At 38.0% G+C, this 27,832-nt stretch overlaps 2 protein-coding genes across 5 annotated transcripts; one reads left to right on the top strand and one right to left on the bottom strand.

Annotated features, from left to right (window-relative positions):
• Positions 1–1,011: 1,011 nt before the first annotated feature.
• On the bottom strand, positions 1,012–4,837 carry aldoab (aldolase a, fructose-bisphosphate, b). Its single transcript, XM_085284452.1, has 7 exons — positions 4,687–4,837; positions 3,296–3,414; positions 2,785–3,051; positions 2,529–2,689; positions 1,926–2,184; positions 1,604–1,803; positions 1,012–1,471 (listed from the first exon to the last, which is right to left on the bottom strand). The coding sequence occupies exons 2-7, from the start codon at positions 3,405–3,407 to the stop codon at positions 1,379–1,381; spliced, it is 1,092 nt and encodes a 363-aa protein (XP_085140578.1). The 5' UTR covers positions 3,408–3,414; positions 4,687–4,837; the 3' UTR covers positions 1,012–1,378.
• LOC146568412 (integrin alpha-M-like) lies at positions 4,673–26,896 on the top strand. Of its 4 annotated transcripts, XM_085284444.1 has the most exons (30): positions 4,673–6,279; positions 9,023–9,125; positions 9,709–9,800; positions 10,148–10,218; positions 11,002–11,116; positions 12,997–13,124; positions 13,252–13,394; positions 13,687–13,837; positions 14,113–14,263; positions 14,487–14,554; positions 14,722–14,842; positions 15,007–15,146; positions 15,842–15,988; positions 16,081–16,293; positions 16,401–16,534; positions 17,462–17,610; positions 17,715–17,866; positions 17,988–18,113; positions 19,503–19,576; positions 21,524–21,665; positions 21,753–21,851; positions 21,963–22,042; positions 22,127–22,213; positions 22,318–22,387; positions 22,487–22,588; positions 22,993–23,073; positions 23,158–23,268; positions 23,428–23,541; positions 23,656–23,766; positions 23,911–26,896. In XM_085284444.1, the coding sequence occupies exons 1-30, from the start codon at positions 6,219–6,221 to the stop codon at positions 23,974–23,976; spliced, it is 3,402 nt and encodes a 1,133-aa protein (XP_085140570.1). In that variant the 5' UTR covers positions 4,673–6,218; the 3' UTR covers positions 23,977–26,896. The 4 variants fall into 4 exon arrangements, with proteins under 4 accessions (XP_085140570.1, XP_085140571.1, XP_085140573.1 ...); XM_085284445.1 differs by lacking the exon at positions 9,023–9,125 and having other exon boundaries at positions 4,673–5,045; XM_085284447.1 differs by lacking the exon at positions 9,023–9,125.
• The last annotated feature ends 936 nt before the right edge of the window (positions 26,897–27,832 follow it).

Here is a 27,832-nt window from a genome sequence, read left to right as displayed (position 1 = left end):
ATGATGTCTCTTTGTAGTCCCCGTCAGTACTCGTGCTGGAACATTTGGGATCAACAACTCCAAGATGTTTGTAACCTGCACTAAAGCTGCTTCTTTACTGTGACGAGCTCTGAAACCTGACTGAAAATCTTCAAATAAACCATTGCTCTGCAGATGATCAGTTGTTTTAAAATTACTGAAGAATTTCTAATACAAAAGTACATAGCCAGATAATACAGACAATTTGATCATGTTTAAAATTCAAACATTAATTAATGATAGAACTTATTTGAGCAGCTGCTCTATGACAACCCCCATTAATGTTTAAATAGCTGGGACTCTCCACCATTTGGTTTCAGAACTGAAAAAGATTCTTTGATGAGAGGTGAAACCTCTTCATGGACCCAAAGGAGTCCAGTAGGTTTCTATCAAAGCTCCTTGGACTATCATGACCTGGATTAGTGAAAACCTACAAAGACAAACTCCTGTTCAAGCCTTTTATATATGAGGGGCAGCCAGTCAGAAGACAGCTGAGGATTAAATTGGGCCTCCAAAGCCCCAGTATAAAATGTATTATTTTATTTATTTGTTATTTAGGATTTATTCCATCTCCTGCAGTTGAAGTTGGTTATTATGTACTTTTTCAAAGTACTACTGAATTCCCTGACTATAAGGGGAAGGTTTCTGCGTTGACTGTTTTTCTTAATGTTTCTACTTTTTATGTGCAAACAGTTCAACTTGTAACAAAGAATCAATCCTCTGGGGATCCGAAACAGTTAGAACAGAGGTTTTAGAATAACAGTAACAAGGACATATTTTACTTCTGTTTGGTAATTTGCTACCTTACAGTCCCATCAGCAAACTTCATTTGCTAATAAAAATAAAGCTAGATCAGTAAACCGCGTAAGGCTACTTCTGCTTGAAGTGCAATTATTATGGCAACTGACAGTGTTCGTTTAATGGGAACTTAAATGTTGAGCAGTGAGAAGTAAAACACAAAGTAAAACCAGAAAAAGGAAGGAAAGCATCACGCTACGGTAAATACTTTATTCCATGGTAACAGTATAAATCATATACTGAACTTACTGGAAGCAGACCAAGGAAAATAGTACAAGTTGTGTAAAAACAGTGTGGGAATCTTCACCTGAAAAAAGGTGTTTAAAAATAAAAGCCAAGGGAATGGAGGAAGAACGTGTTTTAGTCTTCTAGCTGCAGCAACCACTCAAAGCTTTTTTCTTTCTTTCTCTTTTGCTTCCTACTGAGATGTAAAAGTGCTGCTGTTTCTGTTGTAGCGTTTAATAGTAGAGTGTGAATTTCATAGGTGGTGCCTTAAGGGACGTGTCCTTTTCCGTGATGATGTAATAATGGAGGGGTAGGGGTGGAAAAAGGGTGGTTATGCTTAATAAGCATGATTAGCCACAAACAGTGACTCTCCACCAGCAGTGCTGGTTCCAGAGGAAACATATTTGCCCACACTGGCCTGGCTGTTAGCCTGTAAGATAGAAAATATGATATTATTTAATGCACAAGAGGACTCTAGAGCATGAGTTTGATGTTAATAATAATAATACAACTCTTTCATATAGCTTTATATTTTAGTTACACAGTTCATATTCAGACATACCAGAGCTCTCTTTACAAACTCTTCTTGGCATGCCTTTCCATTCTCCTTCTTCCCACCCCAGGCTTTCAGGGCAGAGGCCTGCAGTGCACGGCCATATGAGAAGGTGAGTGCCCAGGGCTTGCGCAGGGGGCACTGGTTCATGGCGTTCAGGTTGACAGAGGCCTCCTCCTCACTCTGACCACCAGACAGGAAGGTAATACCTGCAAAGCAGGTAGAGTTTAGCAACCCAGATTGCAGATCTAATGCAGATTAGTCATAAAAGATTATGTCTAAAAAAGTGTAAAAGTGTGCATATCAGCAAGCGTGTGATGTACTTTCTTACCAGGAACTGCAGGGGGAACGGTGCGGCGCAGGGCAGTAACAGTTGCCATGGCAATCTCCTGGTTGGTGTACTTGTGAGAGCAAGAGTGTCCAGCGGTAACCATGTTGGGTTTGAGCAGGGTACCCTCCAGGTAGACGTGGTGGTCGGACAGGGCCTTGTAGACGGCAGCCAGGACCTTCTCAGTGACGTACTGACAACGCTTCAGGTCATGGTCACCATCAGGAAGAATCTCAGGCTCAACAATGGGGACAATACCGTGCTAGGAAAGGCAAGGACACAAAGACAGGGTAAAATAGGAGCTCATATTAAGAAGACAAGACCTGAAATCCAAAAGTGAAGACTTTAAAAATTTAATGTTATGCTGCCTTGATAATACTATGACATAGCATTAATTTGGAGAAAAGTTTTTTGAGCTTGTTGGCACATTATGAGGTTTCCTCATTGTGTGTTTTTACCCATGCAGGAAGTATGCGTGTGGCATGATCATATCAAATGCACAAGCAAAAACAGCAAAAATATTTTAATGTTTTTTTCTTTAAATAGACCCAATAATAGATCTTGTAAAATTCAGTTAAACTGGGTTATCTGTCTGTTGTGTCTTACCATCTGGCAGATGCTGGCATAGCGAGCCAGGACATTGGCATTCTCTATGATAGCCAGTCTTGAGGGCGTGGTGGGGGTGATCTTCAGAACACAACGCCACTTGGCGAAGTCAGCACCATCCTTCTTGTACTGGGCGCAACGCTCATAAAGCCCATCGAGACCTGTTAGGAAGGACAAACATACACAATACGTTAGATAAAGATATTAAAAGATAATTATGTAATACGGATGATGTCTGGATCTTTTCTGTGCTCACCTTGGGTGGTTGTCTCGCCATTGGTTCCTGCCAGGGGGACAACACCTTTGTCGACCTTGATACCCACCACCATGCCTCTTTCTTTGAGGTATTGAGGGAAAGGCTTGCCATTGTCGGCCTTCTGGTACATGGTCTCGTGGAAGAGGATAACGCCACCAATACAGGGAGTGATGCGGTCGTCAGCAGTGAAGAGGAGCTGGCGGTACAGCCTCCTGTTCTCCTCAGTGTTCTCAGCATTGATGCTCTGGAAGCGCTTGGCCACACTGCCTGGAGGTTATAGAAACAGATAAAATCAGATTGACTATAAAAACATAGTATATTATTAGGTGTTGGAAGCCACAGTCTGTCTGCACGTTTGCAGAAATGTTTCAGTTCAGGTCTGAGAAAACACACACAGTGAAACCAGTTTCAACTGTAGCCTAACTGCAATCCTTTAAGCCATAGTTTTTGGCAACTGTTGAGTTGACTGTCCCAAAGAACTGATTGTTAGTATATAGGTTCATTTTCTTACCAGTTGACTCATCTGCGGCAAGGATTCCTTTGCCTGGAGCCACAATCTTCAGAGCAATATCATTGAGCTCCTTCTTTTGCTCAGGAGTGAGGAAAGGGTATGCGTGAGGCATCCTGACTCTTGATATAAATAGAGGGAAGACAAAAATTTGAGAAATTAATAATGAACATGACACAGGGGTTATACATTTTTACAGTGCGCCAAGGCGAAAGGTTATACTGCACTGCAAATCTGCTTTTGAGTGTAACAGTTTCAGGGTATATGTGTGGGAAACTGCTAGATGAAAGGAGCACAGAACATCGGGTTGATTGTGTGAAGGAAGTGGTAAAAAAACCCAAAAACGTCTGGCTCATGGTTTTATGTTTTCCTGTCAGACTATCTTTTGCTAAAACAACCCAGACCAGCTTGTGTCCTACATGCGACAGCAGCTGTTTAAGCTTTAACTGCTGCAGCAGCTTGTGCGCTGGTTTCACACTATTCCCCAGGCACAATATGTAGCCTCACAGAGGATCCAGTGTCAGAGAACTACCACAAATCCCCCTCCACCACCATCACATGCCCCACCCTCCATGCATCTGACCACCCTTAAAAAATCGTGTGCACGTCCGTGACCTATTCCATTTTCTAGCCTCTTATCCCTGACCTTTCCATTCCCCTCCACAGCCCCCCTTCCCTCACCATTCCTCTTGACTGGCCTCTATCGCATACCTCCTCCAACTGTCACCCTGTTGCCACTATCAATACGTTAGACTAAATATACCCAGTGTACCCAGTATACTGCTTGCATGAGGCAGTGAGTGCACTGTAGCTCATGTAGCATGAATGGGCTGCATAAAAGAAAATGTGCAGCGTTCCACCCGGCTGTTGATGAGGCATGCCACATTGCAGAAGGCAGTCTAGATGAATTTATCTAGTAAAGCAAGAAATTAGTCAGACTATTGAGTCACCACTGACCAACGATTCAATGGAAACTTTGCATCAGATAAAGGTAGGTGACTGAAGTTTACCAAAAATGATCAGCTTTGTTTAATATCAAGGGAGAATCGTTCTCACAGTTCATCACAATCATTATTTAATGTTGTTATACTATAGAAAGTGATGAGATATTTTCATCTGTCTAGCATCTGGTTCATTGACGTTGAAGTAACAAAAAAAAAAAAAGACGCACACTTGCATTTAACCAACAGACATGAACCTGCGGGTTACACTGATATAGTTCGAGTCATGTTAACCACACAGTTGTGAAAGCTACAAGAAGATGCATAACACTGTTTTTATTTTATCTCTGGTATACAGGTCATAAGCCTCTCATTATGCCAAGGCTTTATAACATAACATTCAATAGCTAACCAACAAATCCACTTCAAATGGGCATGAATTCAATCTTTTACCTTTGAGGTTGCGAGGAGAGCTGAGAGAAGAGAGAAGAAGGGAGAAGATCCGGCCTTCGTCTGCGACACCCCTGCAAGCCTGCTGGCCCTTGTATTTATCCTCCCATTGTGACCCCTCACATTTCAGCTGCCCAACTATAAAAAGAACAGGATGCAACCAGAGATGGCTTGTGACATTCAGCAGGACTGGGGCTGGAGTAACGTGCTAGCAAGCAGCCACTCAAAGGGCAAAGAGTGTTTCAGTGAACGGCACAAAATGCGATGGAATAACAGGCAGTTAGGGTTTAGGTGAAGTCCACATAGAAGGGGTTGAGTAGACGATATTATCCAGAAATGTGCAGGGAAGAATGGCCTACTATGTAAGTGTTTCTTACACTCTCCTTAAACGAAATTATGCATCTTCCAAGCACATCCTTTACATTCTGTCTTATATTAAACATTTTATTTAGCTGCAGTTATTGTAAAATATGCTGCCTCACCAAAGAAGAACATCTAATATCTGGAGGTCATTTGAAATAGTATGTGAAGGAAGATAAATTTGGGGGTATATGTAGAATGCACTAAATGTGTGTGTCTGCGTGCACACAGACACACAGAAACAGAGTGAGAGTGAGAGAGGGTTGAGCATGTTGCAACATTACCAACCTGCCCTTAGAAATCCAAACCAGACTCAGCAACACAGCACACTGATCCTTGACCTTTTCTCGACCTTTCTTGATCGTCTGTGCTCTGCAGGAAGAGGTCAACCGCCAAGCTAGGGAAAGGTTGCAGGTTCATATTTTCGGGGCACATTGCACTTTGCATCTGTTTCTGTGTCTCTCACTCAGCTCATGGGAAAGCACAAAACAGACATGAAAAGACATAAAATTTTGCAACTCGGATGTTCTCACAGTTTCAGACTTTGGGTTTTGTAGTGCACGCTACACTTTTTTAGTGGCACACACTTACCGTAAAAGAGGCCAACTTCCTGACAGGAGGGCTTGTGGGCTGAACAATGCAACAGGAATAGATGTGTTAAGTAGAAATCTGAAGAAGCAAATTCAACTTGCTAGTCAACTACAGGGAAAGTAATAGTCATAATGTTAGATGCTCATCATTCCCTTTTCTTATTTACAATTTAATGTGATAAACAAAAAGAATTTGATTGGACTGACCTCAAATTTTCAGCAAAAAATTTATCTTAGACCTGCTAATGAGGCAGATGGTTTTATTTAAATGTTAACATTTTAATTATATTTAAAATAATTTCATCTGGTTGTCCACATGTCAATAAACTTTACTGTTATACTATTGTTTAAGAAAATTAGAGCTTAAACTAAATTAGTTGGCCACCCACCACCATAATCTCTCTTATATAACACAGCGCTGCCGCTATTGAAACTCCTCCTTCATCGAGTTCCTCTAAAGATGCCTCGGCTTTGATCAGTCACCTGATTATTTCTGCTTTTTGGCTCCTTCTTACATGCTTTCAGCAGAAGTGGCACCTTGCTCAGCAGTGAAAATTAAAAATAAAACCAAATATCACAGTTAAAATGATTTTCCATGGGAGTAACACAATGAACTGGCTAATTAGTGCTACAATATTCTTGTCAGGTAAGGCAGTTTGTGCCTTTTATCTTTCATTGTCTAGTTATGCCTTCATTTTAAGTAAAATATTATGGAGCAGTATGTCTGTTGTGCTCATTTCCTTTTTTTTTTCTCTGTGAATCAAACTTACTGAGACGTGTGATCAGCCCAGTTAGTTTCAGAGAGTAAAAATAGCTTAATGAGTACAATATTTTTATTGCATTTCACCTCTAGCATGCACTGAGTGAAAAAACCCTTTCATAAATAATTTTGCAAAATTTAATTCTTGATTATTAATCCATAATAAATATGTAAATGCTAAATCACAAATAATTCTATGCTAATGCAATCATCACATATTTGAGGCCTGTTTCCAGTGTCACATTGTACTTTTTGATCCTGTGATGAATAATTTAACTAACACTGTGTTGACAAGAAAAAAACTTGAGGACATGGCATTGTAATAAAATGTTTTAATAAATTTACTTTTCAGGGGGTTATGAAACCATTTAATGTTTCTTCTTTATATTCATCACTATTTACATTAGATTCTCATTGAAGGCATCAAAATTATAAATGAGCACATATGGAATCAAAAACATGTTTTATAGTTTAGATTCTTCAAAAATCGCCACCCTTTACTTTGATTACTGCTTTGCACACTCTTGGCATTCTCTTGATGAGCTTCATGAGGTCGTCACCTGAAATGGTTTTCCAACATTCTTGGAGGAGTTCCCAGAGATGCTGCACACTTGTTGGCCCTTTTGCCTTCACTCTGCGGTCCATCTCATTCCAAACCATCTCAACTGGGTTTAGGTCAGGTGACTGTGGAGGACAGGCCATCTGGCACGGCACTCCATCAATCTCTTTCTTGGTCAAATAGCCCTTACAAAGCTGGAGGTGTGTTTGGGGTCATTGTCCTGTTTACAAACAAATGATGGTCCAACTAAATGCAAACTGAATAGGATGGCATGTCGCTACAGAATGCTTTGGTAGCCATGCTGGTTTAGTGTGCCTTAAATTTTGAATGAATCCCCAACAGTGTCACCAGCAAAGCCTCTCCCATACCATCACACCCCCTGTTTCACAGTGGAAGCCATGCATGTAGAGACCATCCGTTTACACTCACCAAAGACTCAGCAGGTGGAACCAAAGTTCTCAAATTTGGACTCATCAGACCAAAGCACAGCTTTCCACTGGTCCAATGTCCAATCCTAGTCTTTCTTGGCTCAAAAAATCTCTTCTCCTTGTTTCTTTTCCTTAGTCGTGGTTTCTTAGCAGATATTTGACCATAAAGGCCTGATTCTCACACTCCTCTGAACATGTCTGTGAAGGTTCTCAGTCATCCATGTCATTGTAGTCAAAGGAGCTTGCAAAGAAAAGCGTCTGGACTTCTTTAAGTTGCTTGAAGACGTTTCACCTCTCATCCGAGAAGCTTCTTCAGTTCTAACGTCAAATGGTGGGGAGTCCCAGATATAAACCTAGTGGGAGTAACCCCCCACAGAGGGACAAAAGGACCCCCTGATGATCCTCTAATCGCCTGAGCCAAGGTGTGAAACTGGGTGTGGGTCCCAATCAGCCAGGGTTTCGGGTGAGCTCATTGTGAAACCTGGCCCCACCTTATCATGTGAATTCCTGAGGTCAGATGGCCCAGGATGTGAGTGGGCGTTAAGGCGTCTGGGGAGGGAACTCAAAACTGGATTATAGATGGCAGAGAGTTGGTGTCGTAAACCCCCGCCTCTGTTCAAAGATGGTCGCTCACAGTGGACATAGGTGGCTTCTTTCACTCCTCTTTCAAACCATCTGTCCTCTCTGTCCAAAATGTGAACATTGGCATCCTGGAAAGAGTGTCCTTTATCCTTAAGATGCAGATGGACTGCTGAGTCTTGTCCTGTGGAGGTGGCTCTTCTATGTTGTGCCATGCGCTTGTGACCACCTCCACAGGACAAGACTCAGCAGTCCAACTGTCTTCAGTTCTTGAAGTAATGATGGACTGTCAATTCTCTTTACTTAGCTGATTGGTTGTTGCCATAATATAAATTCTAGCAGTTGTCAAATACGACTGTCAGCTGTGTATCAACCTGACTCCTGCACAACACACTGACTGATGGTCCCAATCTCATCAAGCAGGCAAGAATTTACCCAAATGAAACCTGACAAGGCACAGCTGTGAAGTGAAAACCATTTCAGCTGACCACATTATGAAGCTCATTAAGGGAAGGCCAAGGGTTTGCAGCGCTGTCAGCAAAGCAAAGGGTGGCTGCTTTCAGGAATGTAAAATATAATACATATTTAGAGTTATTTATATTTTTTTCTTTGCTATATAATTCAATATATCATTTATATATTTGATGTCTTTAGTATGTCTTTACAATGTTGAAAGTACTAAAAATAAAGAAAAACTATTAAATAAGATGTGTCCAAACTTTTGACTGTATATATGGAATTTAAGACATAAAATTGACTCCAAATTGAAGTCTTGGGTGTGTTTTACAAGACAATAATTGCTCTGAGTTCTTAGAATTTAAAAATATCTAGCTTATCTGCTCTCTAGTTGTAATAAAAGATCACCCACTGAGGCAGACCTCAGTTCAAACTGCTACACTCCAACAAAAATAAAGAGAAACACAGACTCTATACAATTTTCTGTATGTGGTATTCAACAGAGGTGCTATAATCACATTAGAGTACCTCTATTACTATATAAGTAATAGATTAAAGTTGTTTATAGTAAAACAAATGTTTTTTTTTTTGCTTCTTTAATTCTCAGTGTTAAATCCTGCACTTTCTTTCAATATTGATCCTGGGGCTTGGAAGACCCTGAGTAGCTCTGCTCCTGGTTTTGGGTACAAGGTGATTCAAAGAAAATCAGAGTAAGTCACAAGGGCGATCGTGGCTCAAGAGTTGGGAGTTCGCCTTGTAATCGGAAGGTTGCCGGTTCGAGCCCCGGCTTGGACAGTCTCGGTCGTTGTGTCCTTGGGCAAGACACTTCACCCGTTGCCTACTGGTGGTGGTCAGAGGGCCCGGTGGCGCTAGTGTCCGGCAGCCTCGCCTCTGTCAGTGCGCCCCAGGGTGGCTGTGGCTACAATGTAGCTTGCCATCACCAGTGTGTGAATGTGTGCGTGAATGGGTGGATGACTGGATATGTAAAGCGCTTTGGGGTCCTTAGGGACTAGTAAAGTGCTATATAAATACAGGCCATTTACAAGACACATTGATAAAGTGTGTGTATCACACGTACACACACATACATGTTTGTTAAATCTATCCTTGCAATTGGACTATTTGCTTTTTAAGAATATTGCTATTTATTACTAATTTTCTTCTAGCAAACATCATAATAGGTTAGTAATAAATGAACAAACATGCAATATTTCTTAACAGAAAAGATATGTAGTGTATTTAACCACAGTTTGCTCTCTAGACTTACATTGTGGTCTGGATTTATCTCCACAGTTTGATCGTCAGTGCCCCACTTGAACACGAGAATGGGGGAATATATAGCTGCACCACTTCTCCTCCAAAATGTCAAGATATAAAACTAGAAGGTAGGTAACCATTAATTTGTAAATGTCTTAAAACCTCAACAGCAACTATTTTACCTTTGCAAAAATTCTGCTCAGACCCTGGCACAGAAACCTGGTTTGATATCTTTGTATTGAGCCTTCAAAACTGAGATCAACTTACTTTTTAAATTTTTACAGCTATGAAATGAAGTTATAGTGAAAGTGAATTCTGTGTTGCATTCCTTTCTGTTGTAAATGTGCCGTGTAAATTGATCATGTAAAAAGGGAAGTGTATTAATTGAGGTGCTTTGTAGTCTTCGGCTTCACTTTTTCTTCCATTATCAAGGAGTTTTTTGTGTTTTAACAAATATTGCATTCTTTAAATACAGCCCCAGATTTGACAGCTAATGTGTCCCTTGGTATGTCAATGGCAAGTGATCCCTCTGGAGAAAACACTGTGGTGAGTTGCTAGCTCCAGACCTTATGTTAAGTACTTTTTAAAATCACTGATGATCCAACTCAACTGTCTTATGTATGTAAAATGTCTTGTGTTAAAAATTGCATTGTGAAAAATCACTGAACCTCCCAGTGGTTCTCCACAGAATCAGCTAATTTAAAAACAACAACAACACATCTTACATATTAGCTTAATGTTACTGGGTGACTGTGGTCCCATCTGCACCAGAATGCATGCCACACATACTCGGGCAAGATACTAACCCCAAGCTGCACTCTGATGCATCTGTCAGAGTATACATGCATGTAAATGTCAGATAGAAAGCACTTACATGGGAAAAGGATAGAAAAAAATCATTTGTTTGAGTGGGTGTGAATGAGTGAGGTTGTATAAGAAAAGTGCTACATAAGACCCAGACCTTCTACGATTTACTGGTACAGATAATGTTCAGTGTGGTGTAGATAAAGAGGAAAAGCAGGTCTCTCTGAATGTAGAAAGATGACAAAGGAATAGAAGTGAGGTTTGTATTTTGAGTGAGCTCTGTAGCCTGGATTGAGTACCACACCTCCAGAGTTCCCACAGGTTTAACCCGTCACATATTCACACGCATGTTCCTGAAAGAGAGCAGAATCAGAAATTCTTTTAAAAAAACAAAAACATTAGCTGATACTGAAGATTTATGTGGGAATTTATTTTTTTCAGATCTGATTGATTTTTATATGGAATAAAGGAAACAGGGACAGGAAATAATCAGCCTAATCAGAACTTGTCTTTGTCTGTTTTTAGGTGTGTTGTCCATCCATCCCAAAGCACTGCAAAAGTATCACCATGTACAACGGTGTGTGCTTTCAGATTGACAGTTCTAATTCATTTGGACCACCGATACCATCTTCTCTTGACGGTAATAGTAAACAGAGTTTGTGAAAATGTACCTACAATGAATAATGTTTTTGAGAAAAAAAAGATTTTAAATGATGATTCCATTTATTAAGGAAAAAATGTCAATGAGTGTGTCACGTGGCTGTGGAGAAATTTTGGCCCTGTGGCGGCCCACTAGAGGGCTCCACTCACACCCAAGTAGGGAGGACAGGTTTTGTCGAGTTGTGTGGCGCGACGTGTTCAGTTAATGTGTTGTGATGAATAAAATCGGAGTGGAAAGTTAGGGCTTCTGTTTTGTCTTTACTATACCTCCACAGCACACTTTTTTTTTGAGAAGTGTTTTAATTCAGCCCGCCGGTGGGTTTTAGACTGTGAATGCCCTTTTTAATGTCATGTTAATCTGCGTTAGGTCCAGACTTTGACTAGGCAACTTCAAAACCTTTATTCTCTCAACTTGAGTTCAACTTGCTGGTTGTTTTAGATCATGTTTTAGATGATTCATGTTTTAGATCATTCTTCTGTTGCATGACGCAAATGTGCTTGAGCTTTTGACATGATCATTTTGGATTTTCTGGTCGAGAACATAATTCATAGATCCATCAATTACGCCAAATCATTAGGAAGCAGCAAAATCAGCCGTAGACACACTGCAATCACCATGTTTGATTGTTGGTGTGATGCTTTTTTAATGAAATGCTGTGTTGGTTTTTCTCCAGATTTAACTGGACTCAAACAATTAAAAAAGTTCAGGTTTTGTTTCAGTCTACAGAATATTTCCCCAGAATCTCCAAGATATTTTTTGGCAAATGTGAGACGAGTCTTTGTGCTTTTTTGGTGATTTTTCTCCTCAAACTCTCTATTTGTATGCCATTTTTACCCAGTCTCTTTTCTATTGTTGAATCGTGAACTCTGACCTTAACTGGGACAAGTGAGGCCTGCAGTTCTTTAGATGCTGGTCTGGGTATGGCTGTGACCTTCTTGATGAATTGCCGATGTGCTCTTGGAGTAATTTTGGTAGGCTGGCCACTCCTGAGAAGGTTCACCTGTTCTTAGTTGTTCTTAGTTTTTCCATTTGTAGATAATGGCTCTCACCATGGTTTGCTTGAGTCCAGAAAACTTAGAAATGACTTACAAATGTCAAAGATATATTTCACATCTCTTCTTGAGTTTCTCTAGATCGTGGCATGATGCTTTTTGAGATCTTTAGCATGCTTCAGTTTGTCATGCAGGTTCTACTTACTGTAAGTTATTTCTTGATTGAACAGGTCTAGTAGTCTGTACTAATTGTTTTGAGTCATGTTATACAAACATTTTTAACTCACAAGACGTTTGTGTAAGAAACTGAGATGTTTTGTCTTGCTTCTAAGTGACAGAGTCGATTCTGTTCATCTGGATGTTTAGAAGGTTGGAAAATCCTGTAGTCACCTGAGACTGAGAAAGACACTTGGATGAGTGATGAAACCCACTGTAAACACTGTATCCACATGAGCACAATCAACCTTCTGGGATTTCAAATAATTTAAGCTTTTCTGTATTTTCTTAAAGAAATAAAAATAAATGTAAACAATAAGACTAAGAATAATTGTGGTTGGAGATCCTATACATTAACTTTTGTAAAACCCTGATAAGCATTTTTGGACCAAACTCATTTAATCCCTTAATCTTCTTGTCTCTCTTGTTAAACTAACATAGACAACAGCGACTGAGCTATGCCACTAAATAGACAAACATACGTACTTTAGTGATTAACTAGCAAATGCATACTACATAGATTGTCTTTGTGTTATTCATAATGCCTTTACCGAGGTGCAAAATTCTTTTGCTTTGCTTTTTATATGAGTGAAAAAATATAAAAATCACCCCATAAAACTAAATCTAATTTTGAATCCATTTCTTTGACAGACTGTGAAACACAAGCCGACCTTGCCTTTCTGTTGGATGGTTCAGGCAGCGTATCTGATCCTGATTTTCGAACAATGAAGAAGTTTGTGAGAGATCTAATTGTATCATTTCTCTCAAGTGACACACAGGTGAGACACTGTTGTCCCTCTGCTACTTAAATAACAGCAAATCATGACATAGATTACATCTTTGTTTGCATTTAACACCATAAAATATAATCTAACACATGTTTCACATATTTTTTCTTTCTTTCAGTTTTCTGTTTCCCAGTTCTCTAGTGCACCACAGATTCATTTTAACTTTCAAAAATTTAACTTAACTGAAATGGAAGATAAAATCAATAGAATTCAGCAACACATGGGAAAGACTTTCACGGCTAAGGCCATCAAAGAAGTTGTGTAAGTGATGCAAAGATATTACTGAAGCATTGCATTTTTCAGTGAATCTGACCACAGTAACTACTGTGCATGTTCAGTATTATGTTCTACAAAGTGGACAAGATGGCACAAACCAAGGCCAATTTGAAATACTTGCAGATCTAATGCTGCATCTGCAAAGTACAAAAATATCTGTATTTTGGAAAAATTATGAAAAATATGAATGTCACTGAAATATGTATGACCACAAGGTGCACTTTTAAAAATACTTTGTGTTGAAATTACATTTTATTCTTTTTTTTATATTTGATAGGGAACAAGTTTTCAGCCCACAGCAAGGCTCCAGACCAAACGTGAAGAAGGTCTTGATTGTAATTACTGACGGAGCATCTAATGACCGTGAGAACCTGGAAGGTGCAGTAGAGCAAGCAAAAAATAAATCGATTGCTCGATTTGTTATTGGGGTAAGCACTTCAGTTATTTAAACTTGTAGAATATTGAGTTTCGTATTGATTGATGATGCTGTCACTTGTCAGACATGCTGTGAATTAGTTTTGCCATTCAGTCAACAAGAAATAACTGTTATTGTTGATTTGAGTTCTTTTCAGTGTTAGAGAGTATAATATCTGTGTGTAGATTTCATTTTAAATCAGGTGAGATTTAAGGACTGTATTTTACCAAAGTCAGCAAATGATCTTGAATAGTATGAAAACTTAATCATAGTTTTTCCAATCTCCAGGTCGGGGATGCATTTGATAAACCTGAGGCAAAACAAGAACTGCACAGCATTGCATCATCTCCCTCAGAAAAACATGTGTTTGAAGTGAAGGAATTCAGCGCACTTGAAGAAATAAGACAGAATCTACAGGACAAAATTTTTCCCATTGAAGGTACAAATATACATTCAACATTAAAGCTTTGTTAAAATTCCTGTCACATTGTATTCTTTTTATTGCATGTTACAAATTTTGTCTCATTTTAAGTTAAACAGCTTGTTGCTTTATGAAAAGAGCAATAAATACTCAGCACATTTATAATAAACAACAAAAAGTCATTTGAATTCTTTACTTTAAGAATAATTAAAATTTTGTCTTGTTTCTTTTTCTGTCACAGAAAGCAGTGGAGAGTCACTGAAAATGGAAATGTCTCAAGAGGGATTTAGTACAGTTTATGCACCTGAGGTAATTAAAACTACATGAAACTCATCAGACAGTCTAGTCTGATGAGAAAGAGAGATTCACATGTGCCACCTTTTGTAACTTGAAGGCAACCAGATAATTGAACACAGTCCAGATTTTAAATAAAAAAAATTATTGTATATTAAATGTATTTTCTGTGTACACTGTAGGGAATTCAGATGTCTATTGTTGGTGCAAACCAGTGGAGGGGAGGCTACGTGCAATACACAACAGGAGGCCAGAAGGTGAAAACATATGAGGATGTGTCTTTTGAGCCTGACAGCTATCTTGGTAAGAATATTACAGCTTTAACAGTCTAACTCAAACGCATGTGATCATGTATATACACAGCTCTGCTGTAATTCTTTTACACAAACAAGTGGATCAGTTTGCACATGAAAAAAATTTAAAAGGAGAAATAAGTTGTCTTTCCTTTTTTGATTACCAAATTCTAGGTTACTCCATGGCAATTGCTAGAACCCAAAGTGGTTCTCTGACAGTTCTTGGTGCTCCAAGATATAAACACAGAGGAGTTGTGGTCTCTGTTAACAGAGACAACTTTGAAAACCAAACGATTGAGCCGTTGGCATCACAGGTATGAATTTACAGCAAGACAGATCTGAATGACCTTGTAAAAAGAAAAATTACCATCATAATGCGGCTACCCCTTCGGCGCCAGCTGTGGGCTCAATGCTGGAGCCGAACAAAAACTCCCTGATAACGACTGTGTTGAGTCTGTTCCTTCCCATTCCATGCAAGGCCACCTGGGTTGGCTGGAAGACTGTTTACTTAGCCTGGCAGGGCGAAGGAAACTGTCTCAGCTGAACTATGGACATGCACACACATACATATACTGATACTGATAAGCACTCACTGACACATCACCCTCCCTATCCAACACCACCTCCAACGCTTACCTCCCCTCTGATGTGGACATCGGGTCAGCTGGAGGCGCAGTCAAAAGATTGCAGCGGTCCCAGATCAGATGTACACACTGGAACACTTTCCCATGTTGCTTGTCTGTGTTTATTGTGTTATGGTGTGTTGATACCTGTGCATTCCTGTATTATCCTTTTGTGTTACACATTTCGATGTTTCTTTTTCCTCGCTACCTAGCCTGACCTGTCTCCCCAATGTGATGTTTGTGTATTGTATGTACGATCGGCAAGGTCTGTCATCTCGGTTGTGGGCAAAAGACCTGCAACTGACAAATAAAGGCTATCTCATCTCATCTAAATTATATATAAATTATTTTTTCAAATAAAAATGTATATTTTTTTGCTTACACAGTATCAGACTGGTGCATATTTCGGGGCAGAGGTGTGTACCATGGACATAAATAATGATGACATCACTGAGCTAATCTTCATATCAGCCCCAATGTACATGGAGCCTGATAGAGAGGGAAGAGTTTATGTTTGCAGACTAACTGGTTTGGTAAATCAAAGTTTTATCCACTTCAATTAAATTAATTATTTTATTTGTCAACTTCCCTAATGATCATATAATATTCACTCTCCTGCTTTCAGTTTGTGGAGTGTAATTTTGATGATCCATTAGTACTAAGAGGACATGCAGCTGTCAAAGGAAGGTTCGGCTCTTCTCTTGCTGTGCTGCCTGATCTAAACTCAGATGGATTCAGGGATTTGGCAGTTGGAGCACCTTTGGAGAATAATGGTGAAGGCAGCATCTACATTTTCCACAGTGAAGGAGGCGAAAGAATCAGTCCTACTTACTCACAGGTACACAGCATCAAAGTACTCACAATGATTATTAAACTTATCTGTGATGTAAAAGTGCATCTATACAACCTGCAGCTTTATTATTTAAAATATGTTCATTCACACAGAGAATTACTGGCTCTGAGGTCCAGTCAGGACTGAAGTTCTTTGGAGTGACAATCAGTCAGTCGTCTTTTGACCAGAGTGGTGATGGACTGCTTGACTTAGCGGTGGGTTCAAAGGGTAAAGTTGTCTTGCTGAGGTAAGTCAAAGATAGTCCAGCCATGTGTTACTGTTGTCACTGGTACTTTTTGTGAAGGTTCAATTGTAATGAATAGAATACTGCTAAAAACTTAGTGTAAATGTAAAATTTTCTAATTATAAAAAAGGCACATTAATGTAATTAGAAATTCTGTTTGCAGAACACAGTTTACTTCAAAATGTACAGGAACATACAGGAAAAAATGCATTTTTTTGCAAAGAAAAAAGGGTGATGCACACATGCAGCTACACATAGAGTTTAGCCGAGCTAAATTGAACAGACAGAAAATCAGCAGTAGCTCACATAACCACTTGTTACTCCCAAGGTATGCATAAGGGCATAGGACTCACCAAAAATGGACAACAGAAGATTGGAAAAACACTCTGATGAGTCTGGTCTCTAACAACAATGGTATCCACAGTCAGCAGATCTCAGTCCAATAGCACCTTTGGGATGTGGTTGAACAGGTCTACAACACCTTATTGAATTTATGCAACTAAGAATTAAAGCAAAGGAGGGTCCATCCAAGTACTACCAAGGTGTCAGTAACAAACTTGGTGGTGATTGTAGATACTTCTTTAGAAAGCATTACAGATTTATAATGAATGCTTCCTTAAATCATTAAATTTCATTTAAAACATATCTGGTTGATGCCATATAATAAGAGAAAATGTTCTTTACTTAGAAAATTAACATCTCTCACTGACCCCAAACTTTTAGTAGCAGAGATATTGATAGAAATAAGTAGACATAGTGGTTTATAAAATGTGCAGTGCGAGTAAATCAAAGAAAAGTGCACACAGTTGTGAAGTCTTGATCAGAACATCTACAATGAAGATTAGCTGTCAGCTTAGTAGTAATTACAAAGGTAATAGTCATTCACATGTCTAGTTCATCATCTCCTTTCCCTATTATGTCCATTTCCAGATCAAGACCCATTGTAGAGGTAAAGTCTGAGGTGTCATTCAGCCCAGACCAAATCTCTACTCAGAATGTAGACTGCTCAAAACCATTGGAGAACAAAGTTACAGTCTGCTTTACCATGAGCAGAGTGTCTACGAAAGAGCTACATGCAGGTTTATTATTCTTATCTGTTTCTAAATCACTAAACCATTCATCAGTTTACTTTATGTATGCATGTGCATTTGTAACATTTAAGTCAAACTCTGATCTATTCCAGCTCAAGCAAGGATTGATTATATGTTAACATTGGATACCACTCGCAAACCTTCAAAAAAACGAGCTCACTTCAGTGTGAAAGAACAAGAGCAGTCTGGATCAATTAATGTCACCTTGGGGAAAACGTGTTTAAATGTAACATTTTTTATTGAGGTAAATTCTATTAATAACATCACAATTATCAAATGAACCAACAGATGTTTAAGTCAGTAAAGAAAATATTTTAATTTTAGTCTTGTAGTCCTGCAACACTGACATTGCTCTCTTCTTGCAGGCCTGTCCAGAAGATGCTCTCAGTCCTCTTTCTAATGAGATTAAATTCAGTTTTTATGGTTTGCCTTCTGAGGAAAATCTCACACCAAGTCTTTCCCCGCATGCTCCAACAGCAACTAATTATCCCGTAAGCAATGTGCACTATAAGTGTACAGTTAATACTTTTGCCTTTACTTTTTATGTAAGTCTGGCATTGAGAAGAACCTGTGCATTTGTCAGGTCTTCAAAGAGTAGTGACAAACACTAACTGAAAACACTGAATTAAAAATATTCAAGCCTTTCTAACTAGAGTCCTTGCACCTACAGAGGAACAAGTTGTCGCGAAATCAATCAATGTAGAGCAGTGTCACAAACCATGGAGGCCCCAGAAAAGTGCAATCAAACGATGAGTTTATTAACAGTCCGGAGAAAACATCAACATATGTCTTCTGACCAAAATACATCTTGTGGATACTTATAAACCAGTGGGGTACACGCCCCCCCATGGCGTCAATGACAGATTAAAATAGGTTCCAGACATTAGTCACAGTTTATCGTACATCTTTAATAGCTATAAGCAGACATAGAACTTCTCTTTTCTATAACACCTTCCATACAAGGTAATAAACTTCAAGCCCTCAGGGTCTCTGAGGCTAATTATTGACTCTGATCGTCTGTTACCAAGTAGAATAAAATATATTAAGACACCAAATGAGTTAAGGCCTCAGGCCTGGCACATTCCTAGATTATATGTGTTATATGTATTGTAAGCATGCATGCAATCATCCTTCTATGTTCTAGTTTCCCTCAGCATGTATCACCTGGACAGTCACGCCAGTGAAGCTTAAGACCCTTAATGAACCGAACATCAACTCAAAATAAGCACAGATATGCAATGTGTATAAAATACTTCTAACCGTACTTGTAATAAAAGTTAACATAATGGAAGGATCCTCAAATGGACATCTTCAATAAACAGCTGTAATGCAGTATCAATACTGTGAGAAATATTATTACATGAAATAATGCTGTAAAGAATGTTATTAATGCAATTATAATGATGCAGATTATATGGCAGCAATAAAAGAATTTCTGTATCTCCACAAAGTGGACCAAGAATATCGTTAGAAAGAATTTTATCTTCAGTACAGAAAGTTTTGGTTAATGTTAGTCCATTTCACAGCAATAAGCATGCAGTTGCTTAGCTTGGTGACATAACCAGCTAACACTACTCACCTAACTTATAAAAGAAAATACATTCATTGTTGCTGTGGAATACATAGTAATACATAGTAAGGTCCATAGGTATTACATTTACTCTTCAGCCTCTGAAACTGTACAAAAATGATCTGTTATTTCTGAACCATTAATGCAGACATTTGTTCAACCCTTTGAATTAAAGCTAAATATCTGCACTTCAGTCACACATTGTTTGATTTAACACTGACTTTAGTGGTGTACAGAGGTATAATTACAATAAAATGAAATTATAATGAGTGAAATGTATAATGTAAATACACCATGCTTTCTTCCACAGTTAAATTTTGAGATCAACTGTGGCACTGACAAGAATTGCAATGATAACCTGAAGGTGGATTTCAACTTCACCAGGTGAGGCCCAGTTACTAAAGTTAAGCTTTACTTGTGTCACAGTCAGGCGACCGTGTGGCTCATGGATTTGAAAGGACCCAGCATGTAGAACACAGGAAGCAGACACGATCAACAAAAAGCCTAATTTAATGCTAATAGCTAAGTTAAAAATTATAACACATTCCTAAGAAAAGACCAAATCCCAAAACACAAGGGAATGGGAAATACAGAAAGAAGAAAAAAATCACACTCAGGGAAACACTGGGGAGGCAAAATACCTAGAGCCAAAACCCAAAAGACAATTATGTCACAAAACTTAAAAGCATTCCAAGAATAATAAAACCAAGACTGGACACCAAAATAAAACCAAAAAAATAATCCAAAATGAAAAATATAAGTATTAAAACATCCGCTGAAAATCTAACTCAGACATATTTATGATTAAACTCAAATTCACAAAAAACCCCAGAATTTGACAACTTGTGTGCCTGGAAATGTGCTACTTTTAATTGCTTGTACATGAAGCATAAAAACACTATTCTACTGAAGCATTTGAATAAAATTTATAGCCACTCTGTCAAAATTCTCCTTCCTTATGATTAATAAGTCACAACAAAGCTGGAAAGAGAAATAAAGAAACAAAAATAAAAAGAAGAGAAAAACACTAACACAAATAATAAATCTGTTTACGATGGCGTATGAGGGACACAGAAGAAAAAATGTTATTTATTATTTTGAGAAAATTCGAAATGTGGAGATTACAATTGTTGTTTCAAGACAAACTGCCATGGCTACTGTAGGGAGGAGAGAGAAAGCGAGGGAGGAAAGAGGGCGAGAGAGCAAACAAACAGACATGCATAGACATCACTAGAGAAACCGGCAGATACACAACATGAAGACATCACTCACCTAATTGGGGAGGACATACAGAAGCAACACTATGCCAAACAGAACACAAAAGGAAACAGACTAAATGAATAGGAAACTAAGAACAAGAAACAAACGATGAAACAAAGAGGCACAAAGAAGTCCAAAAGTCCTTGAACCAAGAGGAAGAGTGGATTAGTAAAAAATGAAAAGGCAGGTAATGGACAGATGTAAAGATATCGATGGTTCACTAATTCATCTACTCAAGGCATCTTGTAGAGGGTATAGCATCTGTAGCAACAACTGTTATCTGCACATTTAAACTGTTTTTTCCCCAAATAGTATTTCAACTGTTTCTCGAAATTTAGACTTAATTTTTTAATAATGAATAATATATATTTTTTGTAATGTGGCCCTAATACTCTTGCATGTCTATTTGCCTGGAGACTCCATGTGTAAAATCATTTTTCTGCTTGCTACGACGATTAAATAACCAATACTCAGTGCAGTCTGTCTTTCCCCTGTTAGTGGGATGACTGTACAAATGTCAGGTTGAGTTTTTATGCTATTTCATCATGTTGTGGTGCACAATAAAGCATAGCTATTTAAAAGACTGCAATATAATGAAATACAATTGATCAGAGAATTACTCATGATGGCAGAGATTATCTGCTAAGAGACCTCCCAATGTAGATAAAAATTAACTTTTCTCTATTTGAACCCGTTTTATATATTTTATTTCCAATTTTACTAGGTCATAAGCTGAAATATTGTACAATTTGATAAACACCATATTGCCTCCTAATGCCGAGTTTTAAGCATTGTCCTACCCTGTGTCAGACTGGCAATCTGTCCAGGGTATACTGCTGGCCCTTGCCCAATGTTAGCTGTGATAGCAGTAGAAAGTGAGTGGATGGCTAATCAGTAGATGCTAACATGTTAATGCAATAAGTTAATATACTACATCCCTTAGGATCTGTAAGTTGTTACCATTTTAACATTCAATTGAAAACTACCATAAATTTAGCATTTTGTGCTTTTAGCTCAGCTGTCGTCTTGTTTTCCTCTCCTTTTATTCTCATCTGGCTTCATACTCCACAGATCCTCAGAGGTTAAAGTGGGCATTGATGAGCTTTTGAATGTCACAGTCACAGTAGAGAACAGAGGAGAAAACTCCTACAACAGCCGTGTTATTCTCACGTACCCAGCTGGACTCTCCTACAGGAAGTTCACGAGTCAGCAGGTAAGGCATCAGGATCAAGTCTGTATCAGTTCATGACTGATCTGCTGCTCTTCCAAAGCATCTAGAATCTTTTTTTCCTAATAAAAGGGAAGAATTGAGTGCAACTCCTTGGACAGTGAAGATGGTTTATCACGAGGAAGGACAGACTGTACTATTGACAAGCCCATTTTCAAGAGCCAAACTAAGGTTTGTTTTTTAATTTTATTTGTACAAAAAATCTTTTATCAATTTGTTTTTTCTGACTTTTGCACAACTTAAGGACAAAGAGAAGTCACTCATCTCTCTCATTCCATTAAGGCTTCCTTCATTGTCTGCTATGGGATTGACACCAATAGTCAATTTGAGAGGAAGATATTTGTCACTGCAAATGCCACCAGGTACTGTTTCTCTGGTACATGTACTTTTCATTTAAGCAGTAGACCCACAGATACAGTATAAATATGTTCACCTCTCTCTTTCAGTGGAAATCAGGAGCATGCACCTACAAGTGAACTCTACAAAAAGAAATTGATTGATGTAAAATACAGCATTTTTATGACAATTAAAGGGTATGTGTTGTTCTCTTTGTAACAGAAAAGGAAACAAAAAAATAGAAAGTGACAACTATTCTAATACATGGTATTTAATCAATCTTTAAAATATGTCTGTTTAGCTCCCCCAGCTATAACAATTTCACATTTGGGAAGAATGATTTGCAGAAACCAGTCCAGCAATCAATCACGGTAGAACATGACATGTGTATATATCTGTATTTTGTAAAGGTAATTCTATGATTTAGATCCAACTATTATGCTTAGCTCTTGTTTTCTTTTCTTGTTTAGCTAACAAATGATATCAGAGCACTTCATAATTTCACTGTGTGGATCAAGGTTCCAGTGAAGCTTGGGGGAAAAGACATTTGGGTGCATCCGAACAACCTACAGGTAATATATATGCAGTAGTGTGCAAAAGTCTTAAGTCACCCTTCATTTCTTTATATTTTGCTATCAAAGATAAATGTAAGTGGTCTTGAATAATAGTTCTTTAGGCTTTCTAAAGGTTTTGCTGTGTTGAATATTAAAGGAGGAGGTCATACCAATATTGACTTTCAAGCCAAAGTCTACACACTGTGTCTTATTTACTATATATCGATGTATGTTTGCATTTTTCAGTAAATTGTTGCAACTATTTTCCATTTTCCCTGCAAAACATAGAGAAATGATGGTGGCTCAAGGCTTGTACACAGTATTGTATGTTGTTTTAGGTATTGACTACAAAAATGGCTCATGCTTAGCAGTGTAATACATGCATGTGGTAACATTGGGACCATAAATCAAATGTATTATAGATTGCAGACTGTAAGAAAGGAAGTTATGAAGAACCACATGTTAAAGACTTTGTTCTTCAGATCCAAAAAAATAAAGTAGTGGTAAGTATTAGTCTAAACATTGTAGATTTAACATTACAATGGATCAACTTTTGTTGCATTTAGTCTTCTTTAAATGATCCACAGGACTGCTCTGTGGCCATGTGTAGAGTGTTTGAGTGCCTGGCATCTATGGAAAGGCAGGAGAAGAGGACGTATGAAATCTCTGGAAACCTCACTTCACAGTGGATAGAGCAGGTAACTGATGGGACGTTTATGTTAAGTGCTACATTAGGGTTTTTTTTTTCACGTCACACTTCTTCCTTACTTGGTACTACTAACTCATATATATATATTTTCCAATATATATATATTTTCATTTTCAAATTCAGCTCATCCCTCTTGATTTTTTCTTAGATTGGACTTCAATCTGCTAAATTCCTCTTGACCAGCCAAGTCAGTCTGAAGTACGACCAAAGCAAGTACGTCTACTTTTCAACAGGGTCTGACTACAATTCTCCTGTTCACAAGGTGAGCACTTGTAATATATATAGTATATAATGTTATCTTGATATAATAATAATAATAATAATAATAATAATAACAGTTTCCATTTTATTTACAAACTGTCACTTCATCTTTCAGATTGAGGCAGAGGTAGAAGTGTACCCTGAGCCAGATTTTATCAAAGAGATCATTGGAGGATGTCTGGGAGGGTTGATTTTTCTGATTTTACTCACAGTTGTCCTGTATAAGGTGAGATGATGATCACACTTTTTCAATTAATTTTTTCATAAGAAAAGCTATTAGAGAACGTGGACAAATAATTAAATTTTCTTTTCATTAACATAATTTTTATGCACAGTTACTTGAATTTTATGTTTTTCCTTGCACTTCTAGGCTGGATTTTTCAAGAGTAAATATAGCAAGGTAAATACTGAAGAACCGGAAGATGGTCCAGGATAAAAACAAAGGTTCATATTTGTAGATCTCTATCTAATCTTCAAAGAAGGTCTGAAATCCCTCCCCTGCTCGCCCATTTCCTTACAATAGAACTTCCTACCTGGTGGGCAGGACCTGACATAGCAAAATCGGTATGGCCCGGATCTGGCCCACACAGTGTGCTTACAAATGGCCCACATACCGCAAAGAATGACGGCCCTTTGGTGGCCCAGATCTGGTTTGCCAGAGGTGGCCCACACATGGGCCAACACAAGGGCAGTGCTGGCCCAGAACAATTTCAGCTCTGGCCCCAGATGTCAGCCTAATGTGTACCTTAATCAAGCCATGTAATAACAACATGTGCCAGAACATAATAGTGCAAAAGTAACATGACGAAACTCTGTTCGGACAGCGAATGGACTGATTCTTATATAGTGCTTTTCTACTATCAGAGATTACTCAAAGTGCTCTATACGACATGCCACATTCAGCCAATCACACACTTTCTCCAAACTGAATGCTTCCTAACCACATTATACACATTAAAACTCTTGACAAGCAGACTGGAGGAGCCAGGGATCAAACCACTAACCTTCTGATCAGTTAGTCACCTGCTCTACCACCTGAGATACAGCCACCCAGTGGTAAACATGAGTAAACCCTCACTAGGTTTTGGATAAAGTTGGCTACCATAGCAGTATAGTGTTGCAACATAGCATTTGGGTCTTCTAACTAAAATAGGAAAATAGGAACATAAATAGTGCCATCATTGCCAGACCTGGCCCACATCTGGTTGACATATACCCTGCCATGACACCAGTCAGTCAGAAGTGCCAGCTTGATGCCGGATCTGGGCCAGACCTGTTTTCTATGAGCCTGGGCCACATAAACCAAACCACAATCGGGCCAGATGTGGCATGCTATCACATAAACAGTGCCATCTACGCCAGGGCTGGCCCATATCTGGATGACACCACTTACCATTCCAGAGGTCAGCCAGCAGTGCCGGCTTGACACCAGATCCGGGCCAGACCTGTCTGCTATGTGGGACTTTCGCAATGGGAATATGAAATGAACTGAAGAGATCTGAAAAGTAAATCTGAAATTGTTTATTCTCTTTTTCTGGACCCAAAAAGTAAATAAAATTGTTCAAATTAAACTGTACTTATATTTAACACAAGCACCTGAAGACCACCTGAAGACAGTGTTTTTAGAGGCCACACTATGAAGGGTTGTGAAATACTATCCTGTATAACAGACACTTATAGTAGTAAGTGTCTGCTATACAGTCATTTGCTTTCAAGTTAAATTTAATGCACAATGTGGAAAAAGGATACTCAAATAAAATGGTTGAGGTTGAATATAGTGAAGTACCTGAGTAGATGTAGAGTGATTCTGAAACAGTCCTGTAAAGAATTATGGTATGAAAGTTTTTAGAGTGACTGTACTATTTTTTTTAAAGGATAATAATAATTGCCCACCATGAAATATCTCTGTATTTATATTTTTACAAACTGTATGTTTGTAGACATTATTATACAGCAAAAAACTTTTCATGTCACCCTGTAATGTATAATGAATGAAATTTAATATATTTTATATGCTTAAAAGCAAAGGTGGAAAGTAACGAATTACATTTACTTGCGTTACTGTAACTGAGTAGTATTTTTTGTGTATTTGTACTTTTTAAAGTCATTTTTCAAGTCGGTAATTTTACTTTTACTTAAGTATATTTTTTAGAAAGTATTGTACTTTGCTACATTTTCAATCACACCTCTTACTGAGTAAATTAAAAGAACAAACAAACAAAAAAACCCCAACATTGCGCTTCAGAAATACTGCAGGTAATGATGGGTAGTAGAACAAATTGGCGTTGGGTCACGATAAAGATGGAGTCTGATATCGGTGGTACGGATCCAGCGAAAAAAGAAACCCCGTTGAATTCTGCTGACCCTGAACTCGAAGAAACGGATGTGAACCCCTGGCCGTATTTAAGGGACCATTTCGGCTTCAAGTGCAAGAAAGGCAACAGCTTTATTATGCAGTGTAAGCTGTGTTTGCCCAGAGAGACCGAGTTAGCAGCTTTTAAAAATTCCACATCAAACCTGCGCAAGCATGTAGAGGTACGTTAAATGAAACTTGTACATTTATTTTAGCAAAAAGGCTGTGCTCAAGTTAATCACATTAAGTTAAGACATAAGCTGTTATTGGGCACGTTGTTGTCCACGCAACTTACATTTTTTTTTTACTGGATTGGTAAATTGTCAAAAGAAAATGTGTTTACTTACATTTTTCCTGTTTGTTAATAATAATAATTTATTTAAAAAAAATAGTTAAATTAGACAGAAGACAGAAGCGGCTACTTCTTACTTAACCCACATATGTTCACACTGCAGGCAAAAGAATAACATGTGCTATGTGCAGAGGTGTTTTTTTCTGTTCTCAAACTGATCTCCCTGTTGGAGCTCAGTCTGGGGAGAGTTATTTTTTTCTCCTTATCTTTCCTCATGTGGTGCATTTTCCATTGTTATACCTCTCTGACCTGTCTTCCCCATGTGATGTTTGTGTAATGTATGTATGGTCAGAAGGGTAAGATGGCGCTGGCAAAGGTCGGCAGCCTTAACCCAATTTCCTTCGGGGTCAACCTTCAGGATCAATAATGTTTTATTGAATTGAATTGAAATGCTCCTCAAAATTAACAGAGCAGGGCTATGTTTAAAAAACTTAAAACACATTTTTATAGCAGCTGCCGTACAGCTCAATTCAGTACTTGTTCTCTTATTTGACAGTTTAGGACACATTCTCATGTAAAAGAATTATATGGTTTTGACAGTTTGGTTGGTTTGGTGACCATTATCCATTTTGATGTATAGACTTGCACTTTAACTGCCACTGCACTTTAATTTGTAAAGTTTTTCTTTTAATTAAAAAACAACTACTTTGAGATTTATCCCATTGTCTTTTTTGCACTACTCAGAAGAGGCTGTCCTCCTGCTGACAAAAAAGTAACTATGTAACTTTTACTCTGAGTACATTTTAAATGAGCTACTTTTTAATTTTACTTGAGTAAATTTTTAGACAGGTAATTTCACTTGTACTTGAGTAAAATTTCAACAAAGTAATAGTACTTTTACTTGAGTAAAATATTTTAGTACTCTTTCCACCTCTGCTTAACTGCTGTAGATGTGCAAAGTGCCAATAACAATGTGAATGCCGTTGTTCAATAAATTGTAAAATGTGTAATATTTATAAAAGATAAAGTTTTTGCTTCATCATTATCATTCATTATATGTAGTATGTGAATAAAATTCATTTCATTTTTCATACATAACTAATCATCCAGTGTAGAAAAACAACATATTGTTGAATCCATAACTAGTTATATATTCTCTCTCTTTTTGTGATTAAAAGCTTAGGACTCTAAACATTACAAGTTTATCTTTCAGAACCATCAACACAACATTACGGATTTATATTGTTAATTAACAGAGCAGGGGTCTCCAACCTTTTTTGTTCTGTGAGTTACTTTTACACAAAAAAGCATTAGAGAGCTACTCATACTTAGCTAAATTTATTTATATAGCCAATTTCTAAAAGCAAGTGAATGCTCATTTTCTATATCTATCTATCTATCTATCTATCTATCTATCTATCTATCTATCTATCTATCTATCTATCTATCTATCTATCTATCTATCTATCTAAAAACATGTTAACCAAGAGCACATATTGTGTGTAAGAACTGCCATTCACAAATATCTGAATGTTGTACTCATTGTACTTCAAAATGGTGGAAATGAACATGAACATATGGAGAACATGCACAAAAAATAAACAGCATAGTTATGCTGTATTGTACTCCTGAGCAACACTTCAGAAA

The sequence above is a fragment of the Mchenga conophoros genome, linkage group LG8, assembly GCF_057382185.1.
Source record: "Mchenga conophoros isolate Kocher_MC1m ecotype Shallow Benthic linkage group LG8, M_conophoros_male_GT1.1, whole genome shotgun sequence".
NCBI lineage: Eukaryota > Metazoa > Chordata > Actinopteri > Cichliformes > Cichlidae > Mchenga > Mchenga conophoros.
The sequence above is the reverse complement of the archived record's forward strand: the minus strand, read 5'-3'. Positions and strand labels throughout refer to the sequence as shown.